Below are 12099 nucleotides of genomic sequence, written 5' to 3' on the forward strand. Positions count from 1 at the left end.
ATTAAGCACAGTTTTGTTTTCATGAATACAAACAGCAGCCACAACAGTTCTTAGTAAAAGCTATGTCCAAGTTTGCACACATATAATAGTGCTTCAACACATTTCCATCCAATCTGACCTGATAGGATGGAATTCTAAAGCCTTCTCCAGCCCATTATATCTTTACAAAGCCCATTGGATCTTTGCAGCAGGAGCTTTTGGTGACTCCAGAAGTGAGCAGGAGTCAACACAGGAACCTCAATTGCTGCATACAGAAGATCACAACCAGGTCACAAGTATTTTATGTATGCTTTAGATAGGAGATAAGTCATGATGAGGAAATACTTTTCATTCAGGCTGGAGAAGAGGAATAAAGAACGGCTAAAACAGAAGAAAAAATAGCATCAAACATACAACACAGAGCAGACAGTGGATTTTGACTGACGTTTACAATGACATGTTGAATGTTTATTATGTATTGTAGATATTAAGGTCTGATCTTATTTATTCCTGGATCTTCTGATGCAAATACAACTAAATTTTATACAGTCTACAGAATAAAACGGACCACGCTTTTCACAAAATGTTTTGTCTATTTGTGAATTACCCATGTTACTGGGTTTCAGATGACATCACAGTATTTTATACAATGGTGATCCAAAAAATAATATTGTTAAAATGCAGATTGTAGTTAAGAGAAGCGATCAGGTTAAATATTTGTGCATTTACCTTTTGGCTCATGGCAAAATACAATATAATCAATGTGGAAAACCTTCCTGCCATCGAAAAGTATGACATCATCGATTGTAGAATTTAAAAAGACAAACAAAAAACGCTTTGCAGAGGATGGTTTCGATCCACTGACCTCTGAGTTATGGGCCCACTGTGACTTCACCTGAAACGTAGTACAATACGTATAACACACAGGTAAACACTGACCTCCAGCGGTGGACTATGAAACTACACCCTGCATTTCTAAAAACACAGCTAATACACAAACCGCGCAGCTGAGGGCGCTATTGCTTCGATAATAAACCCACAGTGTAGACTCCAGAGGCAGACTCCAGGTCCAGTGCAGCTCTTCCACAGGCGCTCCGGGCTGAACACATGCAGAAGAGCCGGGGACACCTGAGCGCGCGGGCCCTCCCTCCAGGCGCGTGAACACTGCGCCAGCCACAGGGGTCAAAGGTCACTGTTCAGTTGACGGCTGTAAAGCAAATTGTAAAAATGTAAGTAAAATTAAGACATTATTCGTCTTGCTGCTGTTGACCAAAATATGAATCATTTTAATCAATATCACTACATTTAACACTTTAACAAATTAACAACAGTTGTGTGAAATACTTTTACTTTTTCTACATTTTTAAATGGGTACCTAAATATGTTTACTTAAGAAGATTTTTTTCATGTGATACTTTTACTTTAACTTTAATATCTTTTTACCTCTGTATCTGTATTTTTATTTACTTCTTCCACATCTGTTGTCAGTCACAGGGTTTTGTAGTGCAGCAATATTTAGTGTCTGTAGAAATAGACACTGCTCATTTCTTTGAGATGGATAGAAGATGTTATTGCTTTGCTCTGACTGTTTCACAATATGGCATTAAAATGATTTATCTCCATGGAGACATGCAGGCGACATCACCAGGCCAAGTTACAGTTCAGATCTGTAAAGAGGCAAGCCGGCTCACTGGAATATTTTCTGTGTATTTGAACTCTAAAACAACTTAAGTGAATTAAATGCTAGATATACAAGTTTAATGCCACACTGTGGAGCATCACATGGAAATAAGCAGATGGTGGAGCTCCATTACAAAAATGATATAAGAGAATGTTTTATAAGTCATTCATTATAATGACTGTACTCATTTTATGATTAGTGATTATGATTAGTGTTTGTTCAAAATATTCTAAACAGATTCTGCTTAAACATTGAAAGAAAAAGTCCTTCACATAAGAAGCAGTTCAAACAATGGTTATCTTTGTCTATTTTATGAAAAAGTGTCTTAATGTTTCAAAGATAAGCACCACCATTAGGAATGTCAAGATTATTACATTTCAATAGATCATTGTGATTATTCAGGTCACAATATAATCAGATGAGCTAAAAAATAATAATACTTGCGAGCATTTTAGAAGCTAAATTAACTCATTTGCATTTAATCTGTTCTGCAAAAAAGTACAATTTATATGAAGTGCTTTTGTATCTGACTGTTAAGGTAAATGGTCACATTTTTCAAAAGGGGGGCGCTGTTTCACTTCATTTTAGCTAATATCTGATTTTAGATCTATTAAACATTATCAGCTGTAACTACATAAGGCAGAAAAGGATGTAGCCTTTCGTTTTGGACCTTAAAACGCGTTGGCTATTGGTCCATATAAAATGAAATAGTCTATTTCGTTTCCTCACGCGACAGCTGCACAGTTGGATCACTTTCCAGAAAGAACAGGTTGACCTACACCCAACAAAACCAAATAAAGGATGCCACAAGAATTAGGCAAACGTTGTTATGATTTGTGTGCTGTTCTCTGGTATTTTCCGAGGCTAATCCGTGATGGGCTGCCTGTAATAATCTGACGGCGATGGATGGAGCAGGAGCAGAGCATCATGTGTCTGCGTGAGCTCGGGCGGAAGTGTGCCCAGCGCACAGGAAGCTGTCAGTGTTGTTGTTGCCAGTGGGACTGTTGTGTTGTGGAAATGGCGACGCCTCGTCGCTCTTCTCAGCAGCAGCAGCAGCAGCCAGATTTGGGGCTGTCAACCCCGTCCCGCAGCAGGTCTCTCCCGGTCACTCCTCCGGTGTCCCCGCCGCCAGTAGCTGATCATGCTGGCTCAGGCGCGCAGGGAGCGCTGGATAACCGGGCGGATGGTGAAGTGAGTCCGGCCTCTCCCAGCAGCCCCGCGCTGGCCCTCTCCAGCAGCAGCTTCAGTAGCAGCACCGTGAGCAGCACTAGCTCCCCCAGTACCACCGAGAGCAGCGCCACCAGCGCCGTGTCCTCCCCGGACTCAGGGAGCGGTGCCGCGGGGAGCAGCGCTGGCAGTGGTGCCAGTGCAAATGGGGCTTTTCGGGAGCTGTTTGAAGCCTGTCGGAACGGGGACGTGTCCAGGGTGAAGAAGCTGGTGGATGCAGTGAACGTGAACGCCAAAGACATGGCAGGACGTAAATCCACTCCTCTGCACTTTGCAGCTGGTAAGCCAAACACAGTAGCTTTACTTGAATCTGTTTATACTTCTGTTTGTTAATAGTTTTTGTGATAGACGTACATGTGCCTTATGTCTAACCTACCATTTGTTCGACTCTCACAACACAACAGAGAAATATGGGGATGGATATTGCTAAAACCAATTTTTGATTATTTTCAGGCAAACTGAAAAATATTATTGAGTTGTGTAGGCAGACATAAATTGCTAAAGGCCTAATGCAGCCTACTTAATTAACAAAGAGTGGCTTGTTCTAATTCTTTCATTCTTTGACTACTTTCATCGTAGGCTTCGGGAGAAAAGATGTAGTGGACCACCTACTTCAGACAGGGGCCAATGTCCACGCTCGGGACGATGGGGGCCTCATCCCACTTCATAATGCCTGCTCCTTTGGACACTCAGAAGTAAGACTAATAATATCACTTTATCTAAATGGTTTGTAAAATTGTAAAGTTTCTTTTTTGAAAGCTCTTTAACTACTTTGGCTACCACAGCCTCAGTATTTCCATTGACAATGATAAAAAATGCACTGTTATTGACAATAGAATTTGTCAAATGTTTTGCCACTCAACCAGGCGTCTTCAGTTCTGGCACAGTACTAAGGGACTGGGACTCCCTATATCATATATACTAGTTAGTTAGAGCTGTACCAGCTAAATTTGACACCCTAAAACTGCCCATTTTTCAGTGCGTTATTTGTTTTTTGAGGGAGTGAGCAGACCAACAGCAGGTGATCCTCACACATATGCTCTGTGCTTGTCAGGTGGTGTCCTTGTTGCTGTGTCAGGGTGCTGACCCTAATGCAAGAGACAACTGGAACTACACTCCACTACATGAGGCGGCCATCAAGGGCAAGATAGACGTCTGCATCGGTGAGTGCAAAACCTGTACTTGGACATATTATGCAAAAAACTTTAGTGAGCTTTTTACAATGGTATTGGTGGTTTTCAGGGTTTAAAATGTGATGTCATACTGCTAGATGGGGCAAGAGGTGGGTTTTTTCTATTGCATTGATTACATTATACTTTGCAATTAAAGTATTGAAAGGGTAAATTCGTAAATCTGATCTTTTCTGCATATTTCAACAAAAATCTGCATTTTAATTCAATAAAGTTTAGCTGCCCCATCTGTATTAAATATTAATCACTTACAGAATGTTGTGGTGTAATCTGAAACCCAGCAATAACTTGTTTCCTCATCAGAAAAAAATACATCTAGCAAAAATACGTACAGTTAAATTCCTAAAGTTGCTTGCACATATTTAAACCATCACTGGACTTGTTCTGGGCATAACTGCAATCAACATTCATTATGGATATGTGGATATATTTACCAGTGGGTCTTGTTGCGAAATGGCTGTTCTTTAAAAACATTTTTGCATTTCATTCTTTCTGCTGTCATTGTCAAACTGCAAAACATGGCTTGCTCTGTGTTGTAATTTTCTGCAGTGCTAATGGAAAATAATACTTCAGTTTAAGAATCCTGTTTCCCGAGAGTCATTTCTGTGACTCAAAAACATTTATTGCTTTCTCTTCCAAAGTGTGACCCCTCCATCAACATGATTTTAATTTAAAGTGATACAGCCGAGAGCCGAGAGAGGGCAGCTACAGTGTCCTCCTCTATGGAAAGAAATATCTGAGGCACTCCTGGGTGGTAGCACAAAACGCGTGTGTGACTTGTTGGATGGTCATCTGGAATTTAGATTGGCTGACACTATGTAGTGGTTCACAGCTGAAAGAGAAGCAGGGAGGATAAGTGTTTTTATAACCTATACAGGGCCTTGAGTGCACCATTTTTTTCTCCTCCTTCTTTCCCCTTTTTTTACTTATACTGAATAAAATTTCTAGGGCAATAGGGAGAGGTATAGGGGAGTTCTTGCTAGACACATACCTTTTTTATTTACTTATTTATAGTTTTACTACATTTTTATGTAGTAAATAGATTAGATAAATAGATAAACAATAGAATATATATAAGAGTATGGTGATTGATTTGATTTTATCAGTTGCTCATGACTCCCATCTAGTGGTTCAGATTGTTTATATATCTAAACATTAGACTTTTTCTTTTTTAACCCATTGTCATAACTAACTGTTTTCCCTGCCCACCCACTCTCTTCTCACTCTTGATTTCGAACCATGATGGAGGAACTATTGCGGGAACACAGGCTGTTGCTTCCATGTAGTTTTCATCCAAGAAACTGCTGTTAAAGGGGCTGTACACATGTTTTTTTATATATGAATATGCTAGGTATGCACAAGGAAAAATGAGGAATAACTCTGGATGACTGAACTTTTAAAATGATAGTTTTAAGAGCGTAAAAGGTAGAGCACCTTTTTAATAGTGCATGTGATATCAGTCAGTCTAATTACTCCTGTCACAATAATAAATGTTGATGTACAATATATTGGAAATATAGACGATAATGATAATATTCAGTGCCATTATGCCACTTACACGACCACCCTAAAGCAGGATTTCGATTCTATATGTGCAGTATTTTAATGAACATGAGCTGCACTACATCAATGCAACACTTAATGAGTCATAGAAATCATTTAATCAATCCTTTATTGCTCAAATCTTCAGAAAAGTACAAAAAATAAAAAGTTTCCCACTAGTACAAAGAAAAAGTGGCCACGATAAATATTGAGCCCCAAAAATAAGTATTCCATCTATCATATATTGAACAGTAAGTAGATATTGTAATCATATACAGTAAATCTAATTTTGTTTTACTTTTTCCGTGCAAATACATTTGTTTTTATGACACATGCCATGGTTAAAGTAGAATTTAACTAAAACAACAAGTCAGACTAAAAGTCAGATGCCCTTGCATGACTAGAGATTGTAGAAGTTGGAGTGTCTCTCTTTTAGCTGTCACTACTGGATTTTTTGGCTCTGTACGTTTTTGGCCCGTTTGCAGCAAATTTGCGTCATGTTCCTTCACAGTCTTCACCAATTTATATTTTCACAAAAATAAGGAAGCACTCTATGTTATGGCCTAACTGTGTGCAGAGATAAAGCATAAATATATTGTTAGGATGTATTTTCTCAAAACTGTGAGTGAATTGGTTTTCTGATAGGACCAAATTTACCTAAAATAATACATTCACTTTTGAAGGTGACACAGTGCTTTTTATGGCAGCACAGTGAACAGAGTAGAGCTACTTTCTTAACAGCTGACAGGAGAATGGATGTTTAAGTGCAGTCAAGCCTCCCGTGGAGAGGCATTAGCATAGTGTAGTCCAGCTGACATGTTTTTATAGTACTGCGGTACTGTAGCACAAAATCTTGCAAGTCTTATTAGAAGCATTGGTTAAATAAATCAGTTTTTCAGTTACGGCAGCAATATGAAAAAGGCTGAAACTTGGAACTGAAACACATAATTATGTTAAAATCGCGTCTCTTTCTCAGGAACCCAATCTTGTGTCTCATGTTGTTGGAAATGTATTGTCCCTACTGTCTTAGCAAAGCATTAGAAGTCACATGATCTCCGTGTGCTCCCTGTCATTCTTCCAGGTTTGGGATTTAGAGACAAATCTGACAGGAAGAGGAGTCAAATCATGCTTAAATCCACTGAATGTAACTAAACATGCGGCCCCTCACTCCGCTGCCCCCACAAGCTCCAGAAGAAATTAATCTTTCATTACCAAGCCCTAGTTTTAGAGCTCAAAGTCAGGAAAACATCACATAAACAACCTTCAAATAAGAGGATCTTAGAAATCACTGCGCAACAATTGGCTCAGAGGTTAAGAAGTTCACTGAAATTCCATCAGTATGTATCAGTCTCAGTATACCATACCATAATCGTGTACTTTTGTATCATCAGTGACACTACTGAAGATAAGTCATATGTAGAAAAACAATGTCAGTGCCAGTGAAATTCACAAGGAATAGACTGTTTTTCCTGTAGCAGACTGTTAATTCACTTTGGCTGCTTGTAAATTAGAAAACGTCTTTTAAAGGGGTATTAATTTCTAACATATACCATATTTAGCTCACCCTTTGTTACCTTTTCTTGTTTTTAAAATTCTACATTTGCCGAAAACAGCATATTATCATGTTTTATAAGTTTTACTTCAGTTTTTGACGCTCTGAGTTTCCCCTCCCTTTGCCCCCTTCAAAGTGCTATCACAACACAATCAGTGTGCCTTCCGCTAATGACACTACTGCACATCACATCAGGTTTGTCAAGTTGGTGGGTACAGTTTTATGTCATGGTTTGTATATTTATAGAGAATTGTCATGCAAAAGTGTGGATGACATAGGCTTGTATTGGACATAATCTCACAGCTAACCATTTAGAGCAGGGGTGTCAAACTCATTTTCACAGAGGGCCACATCAGCAAAATTGTCACTCTCAAAGGGCCAGATGTAAATGTAAGACAGTATAAATGTAACTAAATGTAACCAAATATAATGTAAAATAAATGTAACTATCTTTTTATCTTGTTAATTAACCGTTTCTGTATTTATTACTTACTCAAATTACAAGTATTGCATATGGATTTGCATAGATATGAAAAAATGGCTGGGTAACTGTATCTCCTGATGAACTGATATTTTAAGACAGTCATACCTTTTAATTCACCTTGTCGCGGGCCACATAAAATGACACGGCGGGCCACATTTGGCTCGCAGGCCTTGAGTTTGACACATGTGATTTAGAGGGTTTGAATAATGCCCAGTACTCAAACATGCATGGATGACATCTAAAACCTCTTCAGGCTTGTTTTTGATGAGGAAACAACATTATAACATAGAAAGATTATAGCATATTACCCCCCCCCCCCCTCCCCTTATTTTCATTGCCCAAAAGTTATGCTAAAAGCTGTCAAAAGAGAATATAGGAGAATATTTCATAACAATTAATAAAAGTTATCCCCCATTTTATATTCCAGTAGGTTCTGCTACGTGTTCCAAATCTACTGTATTGTACTTGCAGCCTTGATAAGTGTAGCTTAGCACCTGAGTGTGTCTTTTCTATGTTCTGAAATGAGCGCTAAATTGTGTTGGCCATTTAAAAGGTCTTTAGTTTTATAATGTGCACGTTGAATCATCTCCGGTAGTGAAAAACGTGGTTATTTATGAATTGTTAGTATTTCATATAGGGATGTGGCTAAGCTGTTTTCTTTTTTCTTTTTTTGTTGGTGTAAGCTGGTGTGAGGAGTTTGTGTGCGTCAGCGTCCGTTCTGAAGCATACTATACACTTTGCATACCAATGTGTCCTCTTCTTTCCACCAAACGGAGCAGGAAGCTGAACTGAAAACGTAGATAAACAGCAGACATTTCAATTATTATATTAGTTTGGTTAGAATAGCAGATACATTAAAGCTAAATAACACTGTAGCAATACTGGGCAATACTGAAAATGAAATATTGATCTCATTCCTGTGATAATATGCTTTTTTGGTGCTATTGTGATATCGTGATCATCTAATTTTGTCTTAAATGAAACTCTATGGTCAAAGAAACATTACCTCTCCTATTTGTCACTCACTCAGGGCATTGCTGAGGCTGACCATTGGATTTAACCAACCGCGATGAAGTGTGACTTTCAAATGAAGAAGATGACTTTAGTTACCATTCAAGGCAATGAAAATTTACTAAGTCTTCATAAATCACAATAAATTAAATAAATTGTGATCTGCCTTCAAGAAAATCAGTTTAAGTCATTTAGGCCTATTGCCCACCAACAACGGACCAACAACAAAATATTCATTGCAATCTTAATGCTGATCAGAAAAATCACAATTAGATGTTTTCCCCAAATCGTTCAGCCTTATTTTCCACCCCTATTTTTCATAATCATGGGACTAGCGCATGATTGAATCTTTTTGGTTTGGAAGTTGTTATCACAATTGGATTGAGTTGGATTGATTGAGTCTCATGCCATTTTCTAACTATTTTTCCTTTTAAAATACATTTGTGCCTTGTCCACCTCCACCTTGAGGTTGCATGTAAAGTTCAGTCCAATTATCACCAGACTAAACCAGCTATTTGAATGCTGCGCTTGCATGTCCCAGACTCCCTGATAGAGAGACGACAGCCTGCGTGTTGACATTAGTGCCCTAGATGGAGCTCATTTAGAACAGAAGTGAGCTTGGGCACACTTTGTTATTCTGCTCATACCTGTTCGCTGTGACCCTCCCCTCTGCTCTCTCTCTCCTCTCCTCCCTCTCTCCCCTCTCTCTTCTCCCTGCATCGCTCAGTCAGTCGGAGAGACGCGAGTCTCTCCTAACACTGGCAGCCTGGTTCTTTGCCGCTCTGCTCGCTTCATCCCTCCAGTCTGTTGTTTTGCTTTCATTTCCCCCCCGCTATGCTCCCTGTTGTTGAACCTGATCATAATGCGATCTAAGCGGCTCATATCTCCATTGCTCCGCTGTGGTGTGTAGCGGAGGCAGCCACTCGCTCCTGTCTTGGCATGTCTGTTTACATCAGCAGCGTGGCAGGCAGGGCAGGGAGCAGCGCTAGTGCCGAGGAGCAGGAGGAGGAGCGGGACAAAGACAGTGCAGATGTGGAGAGGGAAGGAGGTCAAGGCAAAGCGGTGGTGGCAGGCTATGCACGGAGCAGCAGGACGGCAGCGTGCAGAGGAGTTTGTGTGTCCATACAAGAGCTCAGCTACTGTCTCTGTCTGCCCTGTTGTTGTACAGTGCTGCTGCAGCATGGAGCCGACCCCAACATCCGCAACACGGACGGAAAGTCTGCGCTGGACCTGGCCGAACCTTCTGCCAAGGCTGTGCTCACAGGTCAGTGCTCCTCTAAATCTCATATGGAAGTCCATATCTGTCTGTGCCTTTGTCAAAACTACACATGACTTTCCCTTTAGTGGACACTGAATAGGTAAAATTTTATATTGCAATTGTCGTTCTGAACATATACAGAACAGATAAAACATTGAAAAAATTTAAAATTACAGTAAAAAGAGCTGTCATTTTTCTGCACTTTTTCCCTCAATTTTGTGCTCCATTCAAGTTTTGAGAGATACTCGAGTCTCCACCAAGACATTTACAGGCACATTTTAGCATATTCCTGATGCATCGTTAACGAAGACTTATTGTGCTCGTTTCTGCTATATAGTTTTAAAGTACGACACCCGTGGATCATTATGTTTTAATTTGTACATTTTAAATCACAATATTCACCTAAAATGACTTAATAAACAAAACAAGTCCACTGTCTTCCGCCTTAGAAAACTGCAGTGCCCAATGGGAGTTGGCGTCGCCATAAACGTCAACAAAGTTGTCGGCACCTCCAATGGATAGCTGCACATCACCCTTGCGAGCTGCAATTTTTTTTCATTGGTAGCAAAATGACTGCGCAACAATGCTGAATCCTACGGATATCACTGATTAAGAAAATAAAATTGGAGATCAAAGTAAGTACAGAGCGGTGGGCGTATACCCGTGGCGGTGATTAGTAACATGGCGTCTTGAAAATAATCGAGTTAAAGATTGCTCAAACATGCAGGACTCACTCCTAGCTCTGAGTAAGCTTTTCAAATTGAGTGGTAGTTGGTTTATAATAACAAATGTGAATAAGGAGATGTGTTTGATGTTAGTTGACCTGTGCATACGATTTTCTTGTTTTGAATGAGCCACTACATGCTGTTTTCATAGGGATTATAAACAGCTATAATCCCTATCTATATTAAGTTTGATTTATGATATGCAAGTATGTTCTAGCCAACAATAATAAACAAAGCCAATGCATACTTCAGATGCGTGTTATTGAATGTAATATTTTTTGCATAGTGGATTAAGGATGGAGAGTGCTAAGAACTGTAAATGATCAACCCAAAATTCATTGTTATCTAGCTGCAAAAGATTTTTCACACAAGAACAGAACAGATTTTTATCATGCATGTTGAGCAAAAGCTGTTGCCAGTCCACTTAATTTGTCACCTCATTGAATTGAGAAATAGTAACACATTTACAAACCGTTTACTCACAAATTTGCATATACCGTAAATTTCGGACTGCAAGCCGCTACTTTTTTCCCACTATTTGAACTCTGCGGCTTACACAACGGTGCGGCTAATTTAGTGATTTTTACTGGCTAATGGCCACCGGGGAGCACTCTCTACCTGAAAATGCAAAAGTGAGAAAGACGTGGGGAAAGATTATGTGCTGGAGAATACACTAGTTTTGATTTTAAACTGTAATTTTGTGCCTCATGCACACACCCTCATCATGGAAAACACGCAAAGAAATGTATATGATGCAGCTTTTAAGATAAAGGCAATCGATCTGACCATCAAAGAAGGAAATAGAGCCACTGCACGTAAGAATGAAAAAGCATGTCTTAAATTAAAAACTCAAAAAAACCTTCATATACCATCTTTCTGTGTAAACATCTCATGTTACTACATATTTGTAACATGCGGCTTATATTCAAGTGCGACTTATAATAATAATAATTTATTTTATTTTCTTTCTAAATTTTGCTGGTGCGGCCTATATTCAGGTGCACTCATGAGTCTTAAATTTACGGTACACACAAATTGTAAAATAACAACATAATAATACCCATTTTACACAAAACATTATACAATTGCTTAAATTGGAGATAATCCAGACACACATCTTTTCTCCAGGAGAGTTTGTTGAGCTGGCTGGCAACGCTACAAATTCATTACCAGATTTCCAGCGCTGAATATCCTTGCTGGCTTCATAAAAACTCAGATGCCCAGATGTCTTGCAAACGATAAGTGATTGAAAACCTGCACAAACACTTTACTCACAACTTCCCCACACCTTGTTCCCACCTCGCCGTCCAATCTCGAGTCAGTCCAAGGCTGCGGGCACCTTTTCCTCATCCATCTATCTCATTTTGCAGCTCTTTTACTCTAGTCTGTGCACTACATCAGTTATTTTTTTTCATTTCGTGCACTTCTCCAAGGCTGTAGCCAGAGGTCA

The 12099-nt window shown here is 39.4% G+C and overlaps 1 protein-coding gene across 2 annotated transcripts in view; it reads left to right on the top strand.

Moving 5' to 3' along the window:
* Nucleotides 1-2642: 2642 nt before the first annotated feature.
* The window catches only part of LOC117379356 (poly [ADP-ribose] polymerase tankyrase-1-like), a 110803-nt gene continuing 101346 nt past the window's right edge, over nt 2643-12099 (top strand). The window contains exons 1-4 of one of the 2 annotated variants that reach the window (XM_033976055.2): nt 2643-3167; nt 3467-3582; nt 3942-4050; nt 9835-9930. In XM_033976055.2, coding sequence (XP_033831946.1) covers nt 2678-3167; nt 3467-3582; nt 3942-4050; nt 9835-9930 — 811 coding nt within the window. In that variant the 5' untranslated portion in view covers nt 2643-2677. The remainder of the gene's footprint in view (nt 3168-3466; nt 3583-3941; nt 4051-9834; nt 9931-12099) is intronic. The other variant, XM_055225620.1, reaches the window with a different exon arrangement.

This window comes from Periophthalmus magnuspinnatus, chromosome 12 (genome assembly GCF_009829125.3).
Source record: "Periophthalmus magnuspinnatus isolate fPerMag1 chromosome 12, fPerMag1.2.pri, whole genome shotgun sequence".
In the NCBI taxonomy this organism is placed as follows: Eukaryota; Metazoa; Chordata; class Actinopteri; order Gobiiformes; family Gobiidae; genus Periophthalmus; species Periophthalmus magnuspinnatus.